Consider the following 26,650-nt stretch of genomic DNA (forward strand, 5'->3'; position numbering starts at 1 on the left):
TATATGGTTAAACAAAGTTTCATAACATTTTCTCACAACCATGATGGATTCAGTCTCCCTCCCTCTTTCTTTGTATGTTAACATACAGTATGTTAAAGCCGAGTTGTGCAGTGTTGCTCGTTTCAGCTGTGCGTTAGCTCATCACCGCTCTCCTATGACATCATTCGCTGACAATGCCACTATTCATACAGATGTGGCGACAAAACGTGCATTTCTGTTTGTCGTTGTGGTGTCTCTTCAGTAAAGGACTCATAACTTAGTGTGAAATTACATAATTCATTGTATAAAATCAAGTAGAAATACTGAGTCATTGAGACAGTCTGAAGTTACACATGACATTTAAAATGAAGTTACATAATTGTATATCTCACATTTGCAGCACAAGGTATGACTAGACAAACATTGCAGTTTCCATGTAGACATAATACATAATAATAGGGAAATTACATAACAGAGATCTACGATTGAAAGGAAAAATCTTAAACCTTGAATACATGTGAGTGTGTACATCCTAATCTTTATTTTCAAACAAAAGTTTCACATATTCATATATCATATATTTGTCAAAGTGGAAGTTTTTTTTTTTTTTTCAGGTATCATGAATTATTAATTCAGTTTTTGGGGAGACTCACCGTTATTTTTCTAAGAAATCATACTAAAATATTATACCAAACAACTTTTCTTTTCAAGAATTCCATTTTTTTTAATCCACAAAACATTTTTATTATATATATTTATAAAAATCTTATAAAATATTATAAAAATGTTTTGTGGATTAAAACATATAGTATAACATATATATTATAACTATAAATATATAGTATAACTCACCACAATTACAGAAACTCATATGGATATTATAAGACATCTGTTTATATATATATATATATATATATATATATATATATATATATATTTAACAAATGTAACTTTGTGCTTAAAGTATGTCTGCAACAGAACACTTTTGCGTTCAGTACTTACAGTTACAGAACGAGGGTGCGATTACATAAGCCTGAATCTCCAGCGCTCAAATAAAAACTTTACATCACTTTGATAGCTGTATCCCTCAGTGGAATGTTTCTTTAAGAAAGGTTCCTTTTTTTCCACTGTTCAAGTAAAAAAAAAAAAAACGAGTACATTTAGAGCATGCCAAGGATTATGTCATCTGAGCGGTGTGTGCCAGCGCAAGGGCCCCGGAGAAACAGAGCAGGAACATATAGTATTGTTTATCTCATAAAAAAAAAAAAAAAAAACCCTCACCACCTAGCCTGACGCTTAGTCACAAATTTATCATCTTGGTAACAATGTAAACAATAGATAATTACCCCCTGATAAAACAAAGAACCACAGATTGTTTTTCACTGTCATTGGCATGAATAGTGAGACTAACATTCCAACCAGAAGTCGTAGATTTTTCAGTTCTTGGTCAAGAGAACTTGTGTGAAGCAGCTATAAGCAAATGCCCTTGCAAACATTAAACTCAATGCATTCTGCGGATTCTTTGCATACTGTAGTTATTTATTTACTTTTATTCTGTGTCTTTCCTTATGAAATTAGTCGAATCATTTTCATTTCTTTCTTTCATTTCTTTCCATGCACAAAATGATTTTTAGAAAATATGATACAATACATCTAGTGAAATTTATACTTAAGGAGTGGGGGGAAAATCCACTTACATTCAAAACTGTAAACTTAGACTCAATATATTATACAATTTGCTTCTCGGGTGTTTAGTTTGAAACATCCAATAAAACGTTCTTGATGCACGTTCTTGGTCTTGTTTGCTAGTCTTTGTAGGCCTAATCATTAATAATAATAATATAAAACTACTGTTATAGACTTGCCTGAAAACCTGAAAAGTCTTTTTTTGTGCTATTGCTCATACTTTGATTGTTTGTTCCTATTTTATTAGTTTACTTGTACTAAATTGGTACTAAATTATATGTATGCAGTAGTTGTAATTCATTTATTCACTTTATGAGCATAGACCTGAAAATTGAGCATATAGACCGGAAAATTTCATAAATCTTGAATGCTTTGGAACACATAAGTTTGGTCTCTTTTTAAAGAAGACACATGGCAGATTATTGTTTTAAAAAGTGAACAAAGTTTTATGTTTATTATATTAAAATGCACAAAAAATACTATTTTCACATTTACAGTATATGCAATATATATTTTCCAAAATAAGTTTTACTCTAAAACTGAGAGAAAGTCATAAATCTAACCAAAGTTTGAGCTTGATATCTCAAAAAAATTAGCTTTCAGAAAGATTTTGTTTGGGCGCAGCACCAAACGCTTCCACTAGATTAAATTTGTTTTCCATTCAATTCCAGTGCGGTATTTTCCACAGTACAAGTGTGACTATTTTTTCAGGACCATTTAACCTTTTCGAATCACGGTCATGATTTACCAAGTTTCGTACTATTCTGATGAAGTAAAAAAAAAAAAAGAAAAGAAAAATCCAAAATTACGGAAAAGCATCAGAGGGTTACGGTAACATGGGTCAAAAACAACAACAAAAAATAACTAGGGCTATTTTTTTTTCCATTTATTTATAACATTTTGTTTGTGGTTGAGCCAGTGAAAATTGTGGCAGGGCAAGTCAAATTTTTAAAATTTAGAATTTTAATCCTTAGCATTTTTTTTTTTCTGAAAAACAAGACAAAAGTACTGATTAAGAATAGGATATATTATTTTTTATATATATAAGTTCATAGCTCTAAGCAAATATTTACATACTAAAGTTTCAAAGGAAGTTGTAAGCTGTATAGTATATAACTGGCAAAAACTCATAGGGACTTTTCTTTTCAAAACCCCGCACAAGCCAAAACAGTGGTGGAACTGAAAGTGGATCCGCAGTGAGTTTGACAGGGTTCAGCTGGCACATACACAGGCATTTTCCTCTCTCTGATAAGAGCATTCATGCTTCCTTTTCCACAGACACCAGAGCTTTCATGTATCAAAACACAGCATGTGGAAAATCAAGGAAAAACAAAATGACCGGGCACGGTTTGGTTATGTGAGATAAATAGAATGTTGTTGAGTGTATGTCTATGAAAATACAAAAAAGCGAAGAAAAAAAAGAGGAAACCAAGAGAGAAACATGTCTTTATGAACTCTGAATATACTACTAAATGACTTTACTGTATCTCACTCCCACTTCTACAACAGAACGACTACATCTGCCCAGCACATCGAACAACTGGATATCTGAAACGTATAATCAGGGGCTTCATTAATAATAAATATTCTGCTGCTCAGCCCAAGAGCAAAACAGCCACAAACACGAGCCTGCTCATCCACATCTGGCCTGAGATAAATGACACCTTAACCACAGAGAATGAAGACAGCAAGGCACTCTGCCATACAGCGCTGTATGTGTGTGTGTGTGTGTGTGTGTGTGTGTGAGAGAGAGACGATCTGACAGCGGTCCCGTGGGAACAAAAGCACTTTTAGCAGGTTTTTTTTTCCACCGGAGACCCCCTGGCCCACCACAAAATCAATTTGGCTTCATCGGCCAAAGAGCACCGACACACACGCACGCATACATCTGCACACTGATCCACCATCTAACATACTATATTCTCACACACTCTCTCCCTGTCTTTCTCACATACACAGTCTTTCACTTTCCTCTGTCTCTCGCTTTCTTCATGTTCTCTAGTTCGGCCCCCTCTCTCTCTCTCTCTCTCTCTCTTGTGGCTGAGGGTTGGGTATGAGGTTACAGTTGGGGGAGATATTTCCCATTTGGAATAAGTCGACATCTCTGTTTAATGAGATTAGGGTTGGATCTCCACACTGAGGTTGTGCTGGGCCGGGACAGGCCATGTGGGGGACACATGGCTCCGATCACCCCAGAACAGGTCACCTGACAGCAACCATTATCCCAGCTGCATAGGCGCCAATGCCATAGTAATAACAACGAAAAAGGAATTAAAAAAAGATCTCGCACTGGAAGAAATCTTTGTGCTGTTATATCATAAAATATCTAAAAATCATTCAAACAAAAGAATTCAGAATTGTGGAAAATATTAAGACTTGTTTTCAGAGAATGTATCTTGAATTAAGTTATTTAAATATTTTTAAAAATGTAATCTTTTTTTATTATTATTAAAAAAAATGTATTACCAAACAGAGAAACAAAGAACAAAGAAAAATGTTTTTCAGGTACATTTAGCATAGGATCATAATCATTATCATATTATATCAGAATTATCATAATCATTATCAAAATAAGTCATTTATAAGTAATAAGTAAAATAAGTAAAAGACTGTGCATACAGTACACATTTTTCATGTTTGATAATTATTATTGAATATATAATTGATATCATTAATAATAATCAATAATAATCCAATTAATAAATATTGATGAAAATCAAAAATGATGTTTTATTAATGTTTGATAATTAGTATTTAATATATAATTGATCTCATTAATAATAATTAAATGAATAAATATTGTTCTATAATAATCATATTTCTGACTGATGGAACACTAGATGTTGGCAGCTGTGCTTTTCATCACTTTAAAATTTCATCCATTTTACATATTTATATATATTTACATTCTTACAGATAATTTCATTATCCAGCATTCAAAGGCAGAATGACCCATGTTTAATTCTTCCTATACGATTGTTTTAGTGGCTCTTGAAAGCTTAAAACAAATGGTTTCATGTGTCGGAGCAAAAGAGAGAGAGAAAAAAAAAAGGAATTTATAATTCAATTACAATCAGGGCCGAGAGAGAGGCATGGAGGGGGGATGAGCCTGGAGTCCAGCCAGGGGACAGATACGACTGCACATTAAAGTAATATTATGCTCCCCCTGCCCGTTCCCATGGCAACAAACGAAAGGATTAAAAAAATGCACGCGGCGATCAATCTCCAGCGGGACAGAGGGAAGGAGAGAGAGTTAAGTGCTCTTCGAACGCTCTTTCCACCGTCAGAATCATCACTCATGCTTTGACATAGAGACACTCTCCCTCCTTTTCTGTCTTTTATCTTGTATTGTTTTTCTCTATTCATCTCAGCCGCCTCCTTTCTGGAAATGTCTGCGCTCCCCTTTTTCTCAGAGCAAAATAATTAACTCCCTCCTGAGTCCAATTCCAAATCCACAAATACCGGATTATTACATGTATAATTAGTGGATTTTAATCTAATTACCAAATCTGTCTTGCTGATCCTCTTGCCACCGCTATGAAGCTCAAATAAAACTTATCGGGATCTAGGGTAACTGTACAAATCCAGCCAGACGGATGTAACCGTCCTGGAATAGTCCACAGTCATCATTTACTCAGTTCCAAACCTGCATGATTTTCTTACATGGGACAAAAAAGTCAAATTTGATTTGAATGTACATAAACACAAATTAGCTGTTTGGATTATGTTCACCATCAAAACATAAATAAAAGTTTCAGACGACTTGGAATATATTGCATAAATCATATAAACTACATTTATGATACTTCTATAGGCCTGTATGCATCTTGATTGATCAGATCGGTTCTGCACAAACCCTTACCATTAACTTTTATGGTAAAAGACTAAAAATGCTACAGTAAACTGTAAGTTTTATGTTTCAGCTTGTTAAATTAATGCTTCCTGCATTATTTTAGTGATGGTGTGTATGACACTGCAGTCTCTATATATTAGTATTTCCCTCAGCTTGTGTGAAAGGGACTTTGTTCATGTGGCTTTCTCTGTTTTTAAGGCCCTGTTTACACCTGGTATTAAGATGCGTTTTGGTTGATTGGATCACAAGTGGATGACGCTAAATACAGGCTCTGTCAGGACCACTATCGTCAAAGAAGACTGACAATTAGCATACAGTTTGGATTGGCGGTATGGTTCTTTTCTGGGCAAGAACTCCCTGTGCATCCATGCAGCCTAGCATGGATAACAGCAGGGAGAGCAGCAATAACCACCCTTAGGGTAAACAGAACAGAACCAACAAGAATGTATTGTAAATATCATTAATGTCACTATTTTAATGTACAACATAATCTGAGAAATTAGTCTGATTCAAGAGGAATCAGAATGCCAAATCCTGACTGGATGAGAGGTGGAGCTGGGGATGGAGGAGGGTAATTAGCTGCTCTCATCTCTGGGCGCGTTCATATGTAAATTGCGCAAGTTTATTTAGTCAATTAGATTGAAGGATCTGAAAAAATGTATACTTTATCCGCCCATAGACCCTCCCTTAAAGAAATCAGGACAGAAGTGTTTCGAAAGTGGACAAAAGAGATTAAAATACCAGGTGTAAACAGGAATGTCTCCCTCGCCAAAACGCATCTTAATATCAGGTGTAAACAGGGCTAAAGGTAGTTGTCAGTATCATAGTTATGTATATGTGGATGCCACATTCGACCGCTCCAGACAGGTCAACGCGTCCGACATCTTGGAACGGTCAACATTTCAGATGCTGTCGTCACTCACACTAAAAGTCAATGAGTTTTTCCAAGATGCCACAACACTGCACAGTCTCTGATTGTAAAAAACGATAAGATTTAAATTCCCAAAGAAATGTTATAAACCTTCGCAGGTGAGCGTGTGTTGGTTTGTTTTTATATGTATTAAAGGAATAGTTCACTTCAAAATGAAAATTCTGTCATCATTTACTCGCCCTCAAGTTGTTTCAAACGATTTCTTTCTTCTTCTGAACGCAAAGGAAGATATTTTGAAGAATGTCGGTAACCAGACAGTTGATGAACCTATCTAACAGTAGGCGCGTTTCCATTAAAGATTTGGGCAAAACTTTTGCGATGTTTTCTAAATATCGCTAAAAAACTATTGCGAAATGACGGCGTTTCCATTAACCGATGTTATGCGACTAAAATGCAATTTTTTCGTCTCGCGATAATTATTCCAAAAATCATGGCAACGGACGTTGGTAAGTTTATATATATCACAGCCACGTACCGCACTAGACATTATTATTATTAATGGCAGGAAACGTAGGCATGTTATCCAAGCATTAATGGCAAGGAAAGACCCTTATACTTGTGAGCGGCACATATGAGGTGTTTCTGGGTGTTTCTCCCTCATTTCTGCTCTGAGGTCTTGATTGTGGCATTTCTTTGAGGTTTAGAATCCATTATTCCGGTAATTCTTTTGTCTTATATGAATTTAATAAAGAACTCTGTCTCATATTCTGTCCAAACACACTGCGTCATCTACGTCAGCTGACCTGTAAATGCGCAAAAACTGTTTCCATTGCAGTTTTGCGAAATATTTATTTTCCGAATTGCCTGAAAAACCCCCTCATACGAGCGTAAAAACTTTTTTGCGATAAATGGGAGTTTTTGCGAAATTGACGTGTTTCCATTGGGCGTATTTTCAATTCGCAATTTCAATTTGTGCAATTTGAAGGGTAATGGAAACGAGGCTAGTGATAAACTAAATCCTATAAAAATAATCTGCTCCAGTCTATTGCAGATATAGATATTTATATATATGTATAACTATAGTTGCAGACGTCCCGTCAACTTGCTCTCGGGTGTTTATGGACAGGCTTTGACCGTTCTAACATGGCATGGCGTCCCATTGAAACAGCCGCTAATGAGCCCTCTATGTATAGTGTACTATGTATCTGTGGTCAGTATATTACAAAGTTACAAAACAATTTTAGCAATTTCGTAAATTAACACTATATCAATTAATGAGATTTGTACATTCCTGTAGCAACTAGAGAACTATAAATAACTTTGTCTTGTCATCTGGACAAATTGATGAAATGTGTAAAAAAAACAAATATTCCTTTTCTTTCAATTCAGGCTTTCTCCACCAGTCTATTTCTTTCTCTTTTTCTCGTTCTCTCTGTCTCCGTGAGCTCTGACTGACTGCTTTGTTTCTGATGAGATCACCACCATGCCGAACTAGTGCTAACAAGCAGCAAAGCCACAAGTGTATGTTCAGGGCATCAAGATATACATCGGACAAGCTGGCATACATTGCAGTGAAAGAGAGAAAGACGTGTGTGTGTGTGTGTGTGTGTGTGTGTGTGTGTGTGTGTGTGTGTGTGTGTGGGGGGGGGCTGCGTGTATATGAGCAACAGAAAGAAAGAAGTTTTCTTATGCTCATACGTGCTTGTGTTGTGTATCTTATACGGGTGACTAGTTCCATAACTATAAGAAGATAGAAACAGAAGATATAAAAATAAAGTCACAAATCAAATTATACAGGCCAGGCAAGCAAGAAAATATGCAAGTATGTGTGTGTGTTGATGACTGACTCACCAGCTTTGCTTCTGAGTGCATGGATGGAACATGAGGGGAGGAGCATGAGCTGTTGTGGGCGGGGCCTTGCATGCCCATCATGTTGGAGCCCATAGACATTTGCCTCTCCATCTGTACCCACAAACGTGAATATAATACTTTAGAACCAAACACATCAATGCATGAAACTAATTGAATAAAAAATTACATTTTCAAAAACAAAGCAATTTCACAGCAAGCTACAATGTAAGTGTGTAAATCTTTTACATTACTTTGGGGACAAAATTACTGAAAAGCATTACTACAATTACAATGTAATAAAAGTTGCTGCATGCCTTCAATTTTTAAGTACAATCAACTTGGACATTTAAGTCATTTCAACTTAAATTACATTAAACTGAGTTAAAAATGAGTTGAATCTTGTATGACATAAAAAAACGTTACATATTGCTCAACTTATTTTGATGAGTTAAAGCAATGCAAAAACATATGCTAACATAACTTATTGATCATATAATTTTTTACAGATGGGAACATCATGGAGACATTTGGTTTATAATTGTTCATGTTGTAGTCTAAAAACACAAAACATAATAGTTAATATTTATTTATAATGCAATAATCTTAAGTATTTATTATTAAATATTATTAATATATTAATTTGTATTTATGTATGCGTTTTTGGATGGTTTAAAATAATTTTGTCAATATGTAGTAGTAAAAAAGTAAAAGTAGCTTTGACCTTCATCAAAGGGTAAAGTGGCTTAAAATATTTGAATATACAGTACATGTTCTTAATTCCAATAACACTAAAGTTATAAATTAACATTTATTCATAATCTAAACAGTTGATATTAGTATTATTTAATTATTTAATTATTTATAAGTTATTTTAGGTTTAGGGTCACACTTTAGTATTTAAAAAAAGCTTTATATGTAAAAGTCCATGGCCGAACATCACATTTAGATAGCTACATAAATATATGCATGTGGTTTAATGTGTGTATTTATACATATTCCACAACTCTGCGGGAAAATCAGCAGTCAAAGAGAAGCTAAGAGAGGAAGCTGAATACTGCAGAAGTGTGAAGCCTAAAATAGGACTATTAACAAGACCACAAACTCAACCAAAGCTCAGTTCTGTGAGCATGATAGAATATCTTAATTCAGAAAGTCTCAATTAAATGCGACTAAAAGGCTGAAATGGAGGTTTTAGATGTTTGCACTCATACAAAGAGTGCGCTGGTGATTTACGTTCAGTTTAAGGTGAGGGAAACTGTAAAATGGTACTTTCAATATGTGTGTGTGTGTGTGTGATTGAGAGACTGGGGGTCCTGTTACTAAAACCCAAGACCTCCAAGATCTCCCTCCGACCCCCCTTTCCAACCCCCTGATGACCTATTGCAGGGTGAAAGCGCAGCAGTCCGCAGTAATTATTGGAGGAATATTTGGTTTAAAAATATCACCCCACCCTGCACCCCTTTCTTGGGATGTCAATCGAGAGAGAAAAAAAACGTCCTATTTTAATTTAATCAACTCTGTGCTTTTACCTCTATAGCCAACATGGACTGGCTTATGTTACAATGAGAACATGTGTTGTGTCATTAGAACCCTGATATGGGCGGCTCGCACACACACACACACACGGATACACACACACACACACACACACACACACACACACACACACACACACACACACACACACACACTCCTTCTTCAGCCTGCATTCAGGTTCCTATTGACATTTCTGAAATAGAATTAAAACGGATCGAGCTTTGGTAGAAAATTACACCTCTGCTGATGGGCTTCCTGATAAAACAGCCACTGATATGGGCCACGGCACTGGAAAAGGCATTAATTTAAAGCAGACTACTGATAAAAGCATGAGAATGGTGCATGAAAGATTCGTTTGTGAGCGTATTAATGCGTTTCGGTTGTCAGAAGCATCAGGAAACCACGACTGCGAAGTGCAAATGCATTGTGTGTGTTTGTGGCTGTATTTATGATCTCACAGGCATCAGAACAGCAGACGATCCTTGCATAGTGGGGTCAGGCAGTGTGCCAGGCATGGAGGCCGGCAGTGGCTGTCGCTGTCTGTTCCTCAGGTGCAGCAACGAGGAAAGGGATCCAGGCACTGGCCTAAAAAACAGAGAACAAGAAGAGAAAGAAAAATTAAGGAAAAGGGAGATTGACCTGTTTCCTCGGATGAAACTTCTGAGGAAACTGACGTCACAAGCACTAAAAATTTGCAGTTATTTGGAATTGGTGTCATACGGTCAGTGAATTCAGTTCTTGTTGCGGTTTGTCATAGTTCCTAATAATTTTCAGTGACTCATTTTGTCTAACTAAAGGCATAGTTCATGGAAAACTGAAAATTCTGTTAGAATTTACTCATCCTCATATTGTTCCATGAGGCTTTTTTTCTTATGAGATACTATGGAGATATTTAGCCGAATGTCCCAATTGCGCTTTCCCATATAATATGTTGTGTAACATTTATATAATTCATCTATAAAAAAGTATCTATGATGAAGATTATTTTGAAAATCTAGTTTAAAAAGCATGTGCCAAGTTTTTAAAAATACTTGATCAATAAGTTATGACAACATATGTTTTTACATTTCTTTAACTCATCAAAATAAGTTTACTTAAAAAACTTTTTTTATGTTATACAATACTCAACTCCTTTTTTGAGTCAGTTTAATGTGATTTAAGTTGAAATTACTTAAATATCCAAGTTGATAGTACTTAAAAATTTAAGGCAGTTTTTTTTTACAGTGTACTCTCTTTGTATTCATGTTTCATATGTTTTTTTTAAAAAACTGTTATGCCATTTTCAAGAAAAGTTTAAATCCTAAAAATGCCTATAAAATTGCAATATGGTGTAACCATTATGCAAAAAAATATTTTCCTCATACTTCGAATATATGTGTGTACATATTTTAAAAATGATTGTTATTTTTTTCACAAATATTAATTTTTAATTCATAAATATCACTATGGCTTGCATGGGGACTTCACATAACCTTGCCTTATCATAAAAAAGGACTGATATTTATTTATTTATCTGATATTTAAGAGACTTATTGACAGTTTTTTCATTTTTATATAACAGCTAGAACAAAGAATTAAGCGTCATGTCATCGACCCAATAATAGAATTTAAATATTGGCCGAACTATCTCTTTAAGAAGTAATCACACAAAGTCAGGCATGCACAGAGAGGCAGAATGGCTTTCTCAGCAAGAGAAGTTCTGCTGGAAGCTCTCAATGGAGGTTTACTCTTGCCTTAAGGCTGATCAAAGTCTGTGTGCTTCGATAAATACGTGGGTGTGGATGAATACAAAAATATGCTAAGAGGAGTATCAGCCTATTACAAATCTCTCTCACAGTTAGTGAAGTCTGCAAACACATGAGAGAGTTTAATAGCATAATACAATAAACATCTATACAATGTTTTCTAATACAGGCGATACACTTCCCAGAACCTCTGGGGTGACACGCAATGCGCAGTTTCAACACACCAACCGCACAACTTCCTCTCCGGGTTGGCATGAAGCTGCCAGCGTTACACTTCCCCCGACCACACTGATATTTAGGTAGAACGTGTCAGATATAGCACTCACTAACTTCACCATTATGCCGTCCTGTAGGACCACCACAGTGTGGAGAAACGCCGCTTGTCTGAATAACCTTTAGCCTCAGATGACAAGCATTATTTGGGTCTGATTGGAGGGCTGACGGACAGCTAAAAGGGAAAGGAGGGGGTCCCCACCTGAACAAATACCTGTATTTATCCGGCCTAAATAGCAGCATTTACACTGCATGATTACTGTGTACGTATACACACACACAAGCACATACGGTCATTAACATTCTGACATATTGTCATTTGAGTCTAACACTCCAATCCATCACATGCTTAACAACCTCACATCTCTAAAACACACATATACACACCCAGCTGAGATTTAGCTCATTTTTTTTAAAGGAATAGTTCCCTAAATGAAACTCACATTTTCTTTATTGTGGGAAGAAACTCTTTTTCATACAATGAAGCTCCAAAATCGACAAATAACAGCAAAAACAATCAACTTCAATTAATATCCATTTCCTCACATTTGTATTGCAAAGTTTTTAGAAACCATCCAATAGCTATGTGAGTAACAGACCCAAACTGAAATTGTTTTGCTAGAAATATTCCCCTCGGCTGTCAAATCTAATTTGCGTTACCTTATATTCAGGTTCACAATGCCTGGAATAGTTCACAAGTTATATGAGCAACTTTTTCTGGAATTTTTTGTCATACTTGGTGCTTGACAGCCCCAATCTCATTCACTTTCATTGTATGGAAAAAAACAGCTACTGTAGGATATCCCGCAAAACTACTCTTTTTGTGTTCCACAAAAAAAAGTAAGTATTAATAAATGACATGAAGGTGAGTATAAGATGAGAGAAGTTTCATTTTGCAGTGAACTATACCTTCACTCTAGCATTTTAAGCAAACAAAGATGCTAACAACATTAGCATTCCGCTAATAACCTGCACTCATTAACTGCCACAAAACACAGAGACTGCAAAGGTTCTCTAGATTAACTTTTGAATAAGTACTTACTTCACAACCGTTAAAAAGTATGTTCTGTGTAGTCTAAATGCGTGAAGTAAGAATGTGATCCAGACATACTACATTTGCCATGTTGTCACTTGTCATGTGAACTACCAGTGTTAGTTGCATCACTTCACTGCCATTTCACAACTATCTTCATGGGATAGTAAAGTGTCTACTGGATGCACATTACCGTGAATTTGTACACACTACTCATTTCACATACTGTTTTTGCCTACTTTATGCATACTAGGACTTTGTTGCCTTTTGGTTCAGTGTAATAATAAAATATAAGGGAATTTAGTTGGTAAAAAAGGATTTACATTATTGTGGTGGAGAACAGCCACAGCTCAGCTCTGAGCCACCATTCAGCGAGTGGGAAACAGAGAGCGGGTCAACTCTCTACGGGCCAGTCCCGCTGCACATTAAAACTCAGCGAACAGGAAACAGCCTTAATTAAGAGCTCAACCTGGCCAACGGGAAGAAAGGCGCTTTAGACGCTATACAGGTTCCCTGCCAAACTCGTTCACCTGCTCCTCAGCGAGAGAGAAATAAAGAATGTGTCAACAGAGAGAAGAATAAACCTGTTATGAAAGTAGCAAATTATCAGAACAGACAAAAACTTTCCATACTCCCAGAAAAACTGCTCATGTGGGTGTACATCAAGTGCATGAATGTCTGCGACTGTGTGTGTATGTGTGTGAATGATGTACTCTATATTTTGTATTAATGACAGGCTGTCATTTCAGAGGGAATAATAAGACCCCTGGAGGGTGAGGGGTGGGCATACAGACACACTCAAACACACACACACACACACACATACACAGTGCAATCCTGACCCTCTCCTCTCACATTACACACACTGTCTCCCTGTTCCAACATGACATCACTCCTCCCTTTCTATTCCTCACCGTCTTTTCTCTTTCAGCAGAATCCTCCACTATCTTTTCTCTCTCTGAGCTAATAGACACCAAACACAACATCACTGACGTTACTAGACAGCCTCGAGTCTGGAGAGTTTAAGAAGTTACTCCATTCTCTCCTTGCATATAGAGTTATAACATTACAGGATAATCTAAAGTCTCATTATGCATTTACAAGAAGTACTACGGTACATAATGAATTCTTGAACAGAATATCGGGGCATTACTCTTGAAACACAAGGAGAATTTCTGTTTAAACCTTTTATAAAATGATTGTTATTTGAATTGTCACATACAATTCAGTGCGACCATTCATGCAAGAAAAGTTTTGAGAATGATTTTCTCATTCAGCTTTTTTTAATGAATGATGCCTAATTCTAGAAGATTGTAAATTATAATCTAGACATATGCATTTCAGAATACAATCTAAGACAAAATACTTGAAGAATGTTGAAAGAAGACGTTTCTACATTTTAGCAAGTGATGTTCACCGCATTCTAAAAGAAAGAATCTAAACGAAAAGAATTGAAGATGTGTTGAAGAGTTCTAGATTCTTCTTTTCTAAAGAATAGGAAGGAAGTAAGGAAGAAAGGAAGGAAGGAAGGAAGGAAGGAAGGAAGGAAGGAAGGAAGGAAGGAAGGAAGGAAGGAAGGAAGGAAGGAAGGAAGGAAGGAAGGAAGGAAGGAAGGAAGGAAGGAAGGAAGGAAGGAAGGAAGGAACTGAATGAATTTTAGAAGATTATATTTCTGGATGGTTGACCAACTGAAACCAGGTCTAAAGTCAATGGCGCAGTATATATATATTTTTTTATTTAAAGGGCACATTAGTAATATGCGCCTATAGGCGGGTGCACAACGCGCATACACTCTTGCTTATTGCTCGTGCTTATTACACACACAGGGACACCCAGCAGCACACAAACTAGCCAAATATTAAATATAAAAGGATTACGATGTAAAAGATTAATATTGTGTACATAAAGATATGGTAGAATCCGGCTTGTCCCGTAGATGGTCTGATCACCACGTTCAATCTTTCCGCTTGCAAATTCCGTCATGTAACCATCGAATCTGCCATGGCGCGAGCGCAACTGGCTTTTAAAGGGAATGGGAGATGAGACTCTGATTGGTTTAACGCACGTAAATCCCAAAAACACACCCATTACTCATTATGAGAATAGGGACAACCCTTTTAGACCATGCGCCTGGCGCGCCAACCATTTTTCCCGTCGTTAAACTAGCAAAAGTGGATTCGGACACGCCCTAAGTGCACTTGCGCTTTAGACCATGAGCTTAGATCATTAAAATAGGGCTCATAGACACACATTCAACACATTCTAGAACAGAATTTAAAAGAAACTTCTTAAAGAATTCTTGAAGATTATAGTTTCTGGCTAGTGACATTCAACACATTTTAGAACATAATCTACAATAGAACTCTAGAAGATTTCTAGGATCCTTAGGAAGTTTGTATATTTTAGATAAGGCCATTCAAAGCATTCTATAAAAAGATAAAAAATATTATGAATTTTGGATAGTTATATTTAATAACTTTAGACATAAAAAATAGAGAAAAATTCTAGAAGTTTCTTTATTCTGGAGAGTGACATTCAGTGCATTCTTCAAGAATTCTATAAAATTACAGATTCTACACATAATTCAAGACTTTAAACATACTATTTCATAACCATTGTAAATATAAGCATATTATAGTAGGTTCTAGAATACAAAGACAACTCTTAAAAAAGAATTCTAAAAGATTGTAGATTCTGGATAAACATATTCAATGTTACAGAACAAGTTTTGATATTTAATACACAATCTAACATACATTTAATACATAACATAATCTAGAATTTTTTTTTTTTTTTTTGAAAAATTATACAAGACTGTCAATTCTGGATACTAACATTCAATGCATTCTTCAACACAATCTAGAGAGGAATTCCAAAAATTCTGGAAAATTGCACATAATTCAAGTCTTTACATAAACAATACATGTTGCATTCAATCTTTCTACAGCTGTCCTAAACTTATGATCATGGTAAGTAGGAGAAATTATAAAATGTAACACAGTTTAAATGCCACTATAAGCGCATTCACCCATCTCTACATGCCCAACTGAAGTGACTTCAGTGTAAGAGGCTTGACTACCACTTCAGGGAGAGAGACAAGAGCCAGAAAGAGATCGAGAGAGAGAGAGAGAGAGAGAGAGAGAGAGAGAGAGAGAGAGAGAGAGAGAGAGAGAGAGAGAGAGAGAGAGAGCCAGGCACAGTCAGCCCACTGACTCATATCCTTCCCTTCTGACTCCACTCCAGCAATGATGTAATGCTCTTGGCTTCTTACGGCCCCCCCCCCCCCCCCCCCCCCCAAACCCTCTCCCCATCTACCTCTCTTTTTAAGTCTACACTCTCTCACCATCTCTCTCTAAATACCATGTTCTCTCTCTCTCTCTCTTACTCATTGCACCACACTAACTTGAGCAGACACTGCAGCAGCGATGGTGCAAAAACGTTTCTCTTTTTTTTTTCGTACATTCGCTGTGTGAATGTAACCAAAACAGCCCGGGGCACGGTTCCAGCCGCTGGGAGACGGTGGTGCGGTCTCCATGGCAATGGGCCTAAACAGCGGGAGAAACAGAGAGAGGCCAAACAGCTTGCAGCTGCCTGGCGTCCGAGTAAACACAGCACAGGACCTGCCCCTGATTTACCACTTTAATCACACTCAGAGAGAGAGAGAGCGAACGGGCTTGCCACGGGACCAAGGACTGCAGAGTGGGTAGAATCATATGAATCTGATCAAATAAATCAAGCTGAGAAGGGCCGTGAGGGAGCCTGAGTCTCATTAAAGACCGGTGAGGACGGGGCGATGAAAAAGCGCCATTCGGAGGAGGGACTTCACTAGATTGAAGGCCCGCGTAAAGTCAAAGTCTGTCAATGAGAACAACGGCGAGAGACTTATCTTGGAATACCTCAGGGCAAGCAAGCATGGCACAGCTCACCACAAAGCCCCAATTATGCACGGATACATCTCTCATCCCAGCCGGCTGAGAGAGAAAGACAGTGTGAGGGGGGAAAAGAGAGAGAGAGAGAGAGAGAGAGAGAGAGAGAGAGAGAGAGAGAGAGAGAGAGAGAGAGAGAGAGAGAGAGAGAGAGAGAGAGAGAGAGAGAGAGAGACAGACAAACAGAGAGTGGTTTGGCTCAAGGCCAGCCAGTTGTTTCTTCCCATGACTGAAACTATGCTGAGAGATTTCCAGCATGACTGACCGAGGGAGGTTTCAGGCTCCGCCCCCACCTGTCCGTCAAATTCATCACACTGAGAGCAGCATGACTTGAATCCTTCCCATGGCTTTTCAATAGCACTCTTAGCCATGGAAAGGCAAAAGGCACACAAAAAGAATGGATTTACTTCGAAACTATTTTCCCTCAGAAATTGCTTGTAGATTTCTCAATTAATTAGAAAGAAACAGCAAGTAACATTGAATTAAACAAAATTTTGGAGTAAAATGACAGAAATCTTTGTTTTGCCTACTTCAATAATAATTTTTTTTACAGCCTAATGGCTTTGCAAACAATTCATTATGACATCCCAGCTCTCAATTCCACACCAACTTCCCTTGTCAATTTCCCTTGGTCTAATGAATACAATTTTAATCATTGTCATTTAAAAGTTGAATAAAATTAAAATTAGATGCTATTTACATTCTTAATACAAGATCTTAGACTTATGGCCCCGATATTCTTCAAGCGAAATCGAAGGACAAATGATGTCATTTTGAATTCATTTTAGCCAAAACAAAGTTTTTGGGATTTCGTTTTGATGCTTTTGAAACGACTCACTAGTGCAAATTTTCCAGAAAACTTTCCATGCTCGGAAAGTTTACAAACACAAATTTCAAACTTCTTTGTACCCCTGTGCAAAGAACAAAAAAAGTCATTGCTGTGAGTATATTGGGGACTTTATTGTGAATATTTCTGATACATAATTCCAAAGAAGTCATTTGGAGACAATTTTTTTTCAGGTTCCAATCAATTCCCAAAGGATAAAATCAGATTCCACCCAACTTTTTTTTTCTCACTGAATATCCTGTTTGATTTGTAAACATGTCAAATTATGGAGAAAAAAAATGGTGTGGATTCAAATGCTGTTTCATGCTGACTTTAAAGTGTCACTTGTTCGTCAAACAGCTGTGAAACCACAGAATGTGTAATGTCTACCTTGGGCTCCTTCACATTCTTAAAAGAATGTACAATGATATCATATTACCATAAAAGAAATATCATGAAAACAGTATGTTTTCATGGCACAGAGCAATGTACCATGGTATTACAATCTCACACCACCATGAACCATAGTACCACATCAACGTGTTTTCTAATGACCTATAGTGGGGTCCAATAGACCGAGAGCTCTATGTTTTTCCATTATTTTAACAAATGACGCTACAAATTATCTGCGTAAATTTGGGCAAGTTTGTGTAAAACCTGCTGATCATTCTGGAATTCAAAAAGCATCTTGTGCTTCAATGAAGACAGGAACATCTGACCTTTTTTTACAAGCACACAGTCACAAATTTACTTCTTTAAATTTAGAAATAGTGTGATGTGTGCAACCAGTGGATAGTGTGCAATCCCAAAAAGGCTGAGGAAGATTGAAGATCCCACATTAAAGAACTGTGACGGTAAAGACTATAGATACCAAGAAAGGCATCCTTGTGTTTGCTATTTAGTGCAGTATCGTAAATAATTAAATAATTAAATTTTATAACATTTCTTTGTTTTACTTTAAAAAAAGGTTCAAATTAGATTTTGAATCCCAAATTTTCAATGTGATCTCAAGACTTATGGACCCCAAAGTACACCTGTCCCTGTTATTTATATCCATATAAAATACTTTATTAAAGTCTTTCATGTCCACCTGATCACTTGATTTTCTCTTGACTATTCAACACCCCAGATCCTTTCCTCTTCCCCTTCTCCATTCTTTCATATTCTCAATCAAGGTCCCCTTTCCCTCTCTTCCTGTCTTCCTGTTGTCTGCTCTGAGGGTATCTCTCTCTCTCTCTCTCTCTCTCTCTCTCTCTCTCTGTCCCTCTCTTTGCAGGAGTATGTGTGCGTTTCTGCATGTGTCTGTGTGGTGGACGAGGATGACACAGTGGTGCTGGAATGAGAGGAGCAGGGCCTGGGCGTTCCTCTCCAAACGCACTATTAAACCCTACGCCGTACACAATGAGCTCACTCTAATTCAGCTCAGATGTACATCCTGCCCGTCTGTATTCTCTCTCTTTCTGTTTCCTTCTGTCCTCTGAAGTTCTTTCTCTTTCAGACATGCACAATCCAGGCACACATCCAGAAGATGCCACCCTACATGGTAAGATTATCTCAGGCTGGACGACCACAAGTTTTGGCTTTCTCTGTATGCCGTAATTAGCTAAAACATCAACCATAGTTTGTTTTTCCATAAGAGGGGTCACAGAGTTAGAATCCTAACAATGAGGTTCTGCGTTTTTGATCAATGTGATTGAAAGCAGTCTGTGAAGAAATCGATGACGTCTGTGTTTTGGCCCACAAGAGGAACTGGAGGGGGGTGGGGGAGGGTTTGAGAGGGCCCTCCTATGCAGCCTCACACAAAAACAACACTGCACGCTGCCTCGGCTAGGGTGAATCAGAGTCCTAAAAAGCAAGTATCAAGTTTTGACAGGTTGGAGGCATAAAACTGTGCAGTACGCAAGCATTTCAATTCTACAATGTCGTAAAAGAACGAAAAAGAAGGTAACATTGACTTTCTTGACTTTAATAAAAAAGGGGGAAGTTTGTAAACAGTCATACAGTCATATTGTAATATATAAGAAATACATGTCCCAATTACAGGAAATAAAGTCACAATTGTGAGATATAAAGTCATATTGTGAGATGTAAAGTAGAAATTACAAGAAATAAAATCACAATTTCAAAGTATAGTCCCGTGCAAAGTAAAAAAAAGAGATATTTTTATGATTTATTTTATATTTATATCAAATTGTGAGATTAAAAAGTGGTGATGAAAAGTGATTGACATCTTCATCCTTTATTCAAATATTATAAAAAAAAATTTGTAAGCATATTGTGTAGCTGTGGAGTCAATTGCTTTACTTGTGATTTGACAAACTCGTTGATATGAAAAATAACGCAATGAAACATACAAAAACAAGATAGAACCAACAAAATATTAATAACTGATTATGTTGTAGTCAATGTATGCTTTTTCCAGTGAGCTTTTTGTTTATATAATGTAGTTTATGTAGCTGTAGTTCCCTTTCAGTCGGTCACGTTCAACGTCACGTCGGAACGTCACAAACGTATTGGTATCTCGCCTTAGAGTCCAATCACCTACCACTATAAACTAAACGAGCCAATGGACATTGGCGTCCCATCCAGCACCTGTGAAACAACAGCAACTTGCTGCTGGGGCTTACAGTGCTGTTGGTTAGGCCGCCTCCACCCTGCAATATGGCACCCTGCAAGTTTACTAAGCCGAAGCACTCATATGCACGAGGGTAGTTCTGAGCCGGGGTTGATGCAGGAACTACGCACGATAACTGACCGTGATCAAGTCACAGCGCAGGCCCTCGGCTGGACGATGCCCACCTTCATGGTCCAGAAGTGTCCCCTGGCTACACCTTGTAGGGGTGTGAGGTGTCGACAAAGCATGCTTTCTTGGTGCTCCCATCTCACAAGTTGGCCTTTTCGGCGATGCTGTCGAGGAGTATGCCCAATAGTTCTTGGCATTCCAGAAGCCGGCCGAGGCAATCAAGAGCCTACCAGACCATTCCCAAGGCCATGGGCGTCCATTCCCCTGTGGTAGAAAAACAAGCGCTCTGGCCGGCCAGCTCAGCCGTGACATCGAGCCCTCCCACAGGGATACGATGCCACCCATCTCACTAAATCCTCCAAGCGTCGGTGAAACTCCACCCCAGAGACGGGCAATCCGAAGATGGATGGAGCTGCTCTTCCCCCGGAGGAGGGCCGGGTGGAGAATCTTTTGTTGCACTTCTGTTCCGGCACTGGCATCCAGGGGTACCCAAATTCTCAGTAACAAGCAACTTCCTCTATCTCTGGGTCCCAAGAGGGCGAGGTTGGCGGTGTGCGACGCTATGCCTTGCCACCCTCAGCCCCATGGTTCGAATTATGTGGGAGCCAGTGGGAGCTGAGCTCCCATAGAGAGAGGATGAGCTCCCATGAAAGCAGTAAAATCATACACCTGTGGGGGTCTCTAAAAATCATCAGCACCATTATTTTAAATTACAAATAAAGCACTTTTTCCTTCAGACTACTGTAGCGTGACTTAAAAGATAGGACAAGATGCCAAACACATGGATCTCGCGGGATCTCGGATGGTCATCACACACTACATCTTTGTGCTTCACTTTCTGCCAGGAATTTTACTGACTTTTCTCAACTCACAGAAGTGACGTCAATGTCTGATCTAGCAGTAGCATAACCCATCAGGCAAGTGTTATTTTAACATAGGCTTAATTTGCGGGTGGGACATGTCCCCACCACTTTTTGCTAAGGTTGATATTGTCCCCACCACTTTTGAAACATCTCGCGGCACTAATATACCAATAAAAAAAAAAATAAAACATCTTCAGTTAACTAGAAGAGCATTAATTTAGTTCGTTTGCTAAATAAGAGGCGATCTAGCGCTGAAAAGTGTTGTTTTTTAAATCAAGTGATCAAAGTGCTCGCTGCCGCTGCGATCAGCGGATACTGTGTTCTCTTGTGGCCCGCGCACAGTCTTCACTCGGACGTAGGGGTGTGACGGTTAGTATATAACCGTGAGACCGACGGTTATTGTTGAACACCGTCATTAGATCTGTATAACCGCCAAAACCGTGTTATTAAAAAAAATTTTACAAACATTTTTTTATCATAGAGAATGTTTAAACACTAATTAAAAACAATTGTTAACAGTCTGTGTAATTAATGGTCTACGTCGTTTCCAACTATATTTGATTCTTTGCCAAGTACCAACGCAAATTTTGTTTTGTAAATCGTCAGACATGATTTTTACCACTTCATTAAGTATTTCTTTGTAGAAAGCCTTTTTTTAAAGCAAATTTCGTTTTGTACACATTGTATCTTAATTTTAATAAATGTTTCATCAACCAATTGTATGTATTTAATAAATAAAAAGCAAATGACAATATAATAACCGTGACATGGAGGCGCCGGTGCGCCGCGTTCACTTGCATTGCATTGTGAACTAGAGCGCATCTCATCGTAAATGAATGAAACTCAGCGTAGGCCTATGCCTCATACATTAGCATTAAATATCTTTGCTGCATCCTTTCTAGAACAGAAAGGATGCAGAAAGGACTCCCCCCCCCCCAACCATCACATTTGACTCACGCCATAACCGTCATCACCAATTCTGAAACCGGCACACCCCTACTCGGATGCGCGCTTCAATCCGTTTGAAATTACAAAACAAAATGCACACAAACGTGTCCTTGCCTGATATACAACCACTGATTAACATCGGTTTTGATGAGAAAAAAAAAATACGAGTGCGGATTAGAACCCAGAACCTCTGACACGCTTGGCAAAAGTTCTACCACTGGACCACTTAAATACACGCGCAAAATAGTCGGATCTATTTATTTATTCATAACATATTAGACCTCATTAAACGACAAATTAAACCAAATGTACTATTTAAATTGAATTGTGTTAGCAACGCTTTTTTATTAAACATTTTTATTTATTTACATTAGTAAGCTACACCGCGCCTGCTCATAGGCTACTTTTTTTTCTTTTTTTAAAGAGACCCCCACAAAGATGAAATCATAATTCGAACCCTGCTCAGCCCCCTCTTCTATCACCAGCGGGCAGCAGCGTGCTCTTTGAGGACGCAACCAAGCCTTCTCACGCACCCCCTGCCCAATTGTGGAACCAGGTAAGTGTTGCACCACGTTCCACCTCGCTGCCCCACTACGGGTATGTCTGTGGTCCCTCTGACCCTGCTTGTACAGGCTCTGGGAGCCTGGCTAGCGCTTCCCAGCCTGTCTCACCGGCTCATTCGAACCATCAGACTCGGCTATGCGATTCAGTTCACCTGGCAACCCCCCAAGTTCAGAGGCATACGTAACCGTAGTCTACTGCTAATTGTGGAATAAAGTTTTAAAATCAGACATGAAGTCATATTCTGAGATACAAAGTCTCACTGTTTGATATAAATTTGCAATTGCAAGATATAAGGTTGCAATTATGATTACATTGAATAAATAAAGTCGTATTGTGTGATATAAAATCACAATTAACAAAATAAATTCCCAATTGTGAAGTCACATGTAAACTACAAACTGTGATTTTTTTATGATCTATTTTGTAGATTGAGATACAGACTCAATTGCAAGAAAGAAAAAAAATACAGTCAAATTGTGAGAAATAAAGTCAATAAATAAAGAAATAAAGAAAAAAATCCCAATTAGCATATCAAATAAGTATGCTATTTTCAAGTGCCAGTGTTATAAAGAAAGTTATCTTTGTGGTTAGGTAGTGTTTGTGTTACACCCAAGTAAATTATTTTCACAGCTGCTGTTAGTAAGTCATAGGTCAAAGAACATACGGGTCAAAGGACAATGCTAACATGGCAGATGAAGCATGTCTGTGAATGTATTTAAACTATACACCTGTATACCAACAAAATGTACTTCAATGGTCAATAAGCAAGTTCTCATCAAATTCAAAGGAATTCGGACATGGCCTCTCTAACGGTTGAAACAGGTGACTGAGTCACTGCATCTCATGCTGTTGTGTTGCAGGACACAGCTTCCTTTTCAAGCACCAAAATACCCCACAATCTTCCTGTTCTTTAAGGGTGTGAAAACCAGCTCCTCTTAGGTTCAGAGGTGTGAAAACACACATGCACGCAAACTGCATGCACTGCAATAAAGTGAGTGGTTTGGGTTTGATTGGCTGTTTGAAATTTACCTTTCAAATGGCATTAAATTCGCAGAGGAGCTACAAGAACTTCCTGCAGGCTGATGGAGGTTTGCACAACTTTTTAATAGTGCAAAATGCATAAAATAAGTCTGCACTATTCTATATATATATATATACATATATATATATACATATATACATATATATATATATGAGAGGAAGAATCTATTTGAGGTGGAACATAATATTCATAGGTTTTTTTTCCTTGTGTCAGCTTGGGGAATTTTTGCTTGATTCTTTAGTAATAGAAAAGGAAGTGATCTAAAGGGAGTTATTTTGGATTTATAAAGTTCTTAACTTGCATGCTAACTGTTAGCATGCTTGTTATACACTGGTTAAAGCTGCTTTTGTTTTTGTTTTGTTTTCTACATCGACTGGAAATGTTTCACTGTGGATGTAACACAGGAAATGTCTCAAAGGAATTTACACTGAGCTGTTCCTGGTAATCATATTTATATGGCACGAATGACAGTTTGCCTTGCCATCCATTTTGTATCTATTATATCGGCTGTCGCAAGTGTGTTTCAACTAAAACTGTCAGTGTCAATCACCAGAGCTCAAGAAGAAAAGAACTATTGTTCTCCCATTTCCGTCTCTCCTTCAGTCTGTACGGCCACCATTCAGACACTAGTTAGATTTAGTATTCGCCATTACCAACGTTCTCCAACCCCTGTACTCTCTTATCAGTCAGTCAAAGAGATTGAGCCCCCCTCACAGTGTTTTATCTCAAGCAACTGACTATGTCTAACATATTTAACACTGACATGACTCAGGAACAGATGTTAGTAATTTACATGCAGCAAGCATTCAGATCATTTAGATCACCCTTTCCCCTTTGAATAGCCATGACATTCAGATTCCCTGTGCTCTGTCTTTTCATTTTCCCTTTCTTTGTTAGTCAAGAAGGGTCCAGGTTAAACTTTTTTTTGTCAAATTGCCTCTCTGAGGTTCTCCAACCCCCTTTATACCTCTCTGAGAGACGGTATTCCCTCCTGAAAAGACCAGCTGGTTCATGATGGTTAGTGCTTAGTCTATCATGTGAACCGGCACACTGTAGCCATGCAAAACTTAGCTAGTTAAAGAGCATGATCTTTCTGATAAAACTTGTTGACCAAGCTTAATCTAGTAAAAGGAAAAGTTCATTCAACACACGAGACTCAGATATTTTTGTCAATACAAATGAAAGTCAATGGGGTCCAAAAAAAAAAATGATGGAACATTCTTCAAAATATATTTTGTGTTCCACAGTAGAAAGTAAGTCATACAAGTTTGGAATGATAAGATGATGAGTAAAAGATTAACTATCCCTTAAAAATATACAGTATATTAGCATCCGATCCTGGGGACTAGCATTCAAAACACAACATAATTCTGCCTTTTTAGCAGGGCTGATGTGAAAAAAGGGGAGAAAAAAGCATAAAGGAACACTGGGAGAATCACAGGAAAAGTTGGGGGTTGAGGGTCCTTGGGTTTCACAGCTGTGGGCCCCCGCCTGAGCCCTGTTAAGCAGGCAGACTTGAGGAAAGCCAATCTTAATTGATTCCAAGCCTCCAAAGCTCTTCAGCAAACATGGCGGAGCAATGAAAATGACTTGTTATCCTAATTCAATGGACGCTGTATAACTCTGTCAATCTTCACATCTCAAGAAACCCAGAAAGCAGATGGACCCTGGATTAAGCTTACTGCAGTCGTTCACAATCACTGTACAGTTAATTACATTTGTAGAGATGGAGGAGGAGGAGGAGGAGGAGGAGGGGGGGGGGGAGGGGAGGGGGGGAGGGGAGGGAGGGGGGGGGGCAGAATAAGAAATCTGGTTTTATAGTTGTAAATTTTATACTTTGCTATTTATTTGTGTGTGTGTGTGTGTGTGTGTGTGTGTGTGTGTGTGTGTGTGTGTGTGTGTGTGTGTGTGTGTGGTCCTGATATCATACTAAGTGGTTTTCTGAAAATGTAAAAATGCAGAAAGTTTTGTGTGACGGGTAGGTTAAGGGGTAGGGTTAGTGTAAGGGGATAGAATATACAGTTTGTACAGTATAAAAAAATCATTGTGTGTGTGTGTGGGTGAGCGTGAGTGCGCGTGTGTGTGTGTTTTACAGTACAGGTGTACTTACAGTGTAGTTACCCAAGAAAGTACTGGTATAAGGTAACTACATGGGTTAAGGTCAGGTTTAGGGGGGTTCAGGATTAGTATCTAGTTATATAACCCAATTATTGTAATTGCTATAATAAGTACATAGTATGTACATGCTGAACAGGACTGCAAAATAAAATGCTAACTACAATAGCCTCTAAATAGTGAGTCTTCTCAGACGGAACCATGTCATATCTATAGGTGATCAATTCGCCATAGAAAATATTCCGGCAACTGTGATGTAAGCCTGCCATTCGATACACCAAATTTTAAGCCGAATTTATGATTCACCTCCCCTTTCTAGGAATAGTGTAATATTTAGACATTAACATTTCACAACAGCAGAGTATTTCAAAATCATGCACGTCAATACAGCATCATTCATGATTTTTAGTTCAATCGTGGCATGATTCTTCAGTTCAGAGCAGCAGGAAGAGAAGATTAAATGGTTTGTGGACAGAGGCACTAACTGGCCTCGATGGCTTCCTGCGGGAAGTGGAGTTTCTGTGCTGAGGGGATTGAAAGCCTTTTTTTCCTGCTGAGGTGGACATTTCCAAACACACTGATACACGCTTCCATAGGCTGACCCCTGACCTCCACAGTCCCCGTAACAAAACAATCACTCTCACACTTGTGGAGTCCTAGGGAGTTGCAGTTTTCAATGGACATCAACAAAGATGTAACAAAAATGTATTATGAGAAGATCTTCCAAGACCAACCAGAAAGACTTCAGAACATTAATGCAAACTGTGATTGGATGAATCTCACATGTCCAGGTCAC

The 26,650-nt window shown here is 38.0% G+C and overlaps 1 protein-coding gene across 2 annotated transcripts in view; it reads right to left on the reverse strand.

The window, feature by feature from the left end:
* Positions 1 to 26,650, reverse strand: part of creb5b (cAMP responsive element binding protein 5b) — a 69,595-nt gene that overhangs the window by 21,077 nt on the left and 21,868 nt on the right. For both annotated transcript variants that reach the window (XM_079894909.1, XM_079894908.1), the window contains exons 6-7: positions 10,235 to 10,361; positions 8,241 to 8,351 (exon numbers count right to left, since the gene is read on the reverse strand). In XM_079894909.1, coding sequence (XP_079751035.1) covers positions 8,241 to 8,351; positions 10,235 to 10,361 — 238 coding nt within the window. The remainder of the gene's footprint in view (positions 1 to 8,240; positions 8,352 to 10,234; positions 10,362 to 26,650) is intronic.

This window comes from Squalius cephalus, assembly GCF_949319135.1.
Source record: "Squalius cephalus genome assembly, chromosome: 15".
In the NCBI taxonomy this organism is placed as follows: Eukaryota; Metazoa; Chordata; class Actinopteri; order Cypriniformes; family Leuciscidae; genus Squalius; species Squalius cephalus.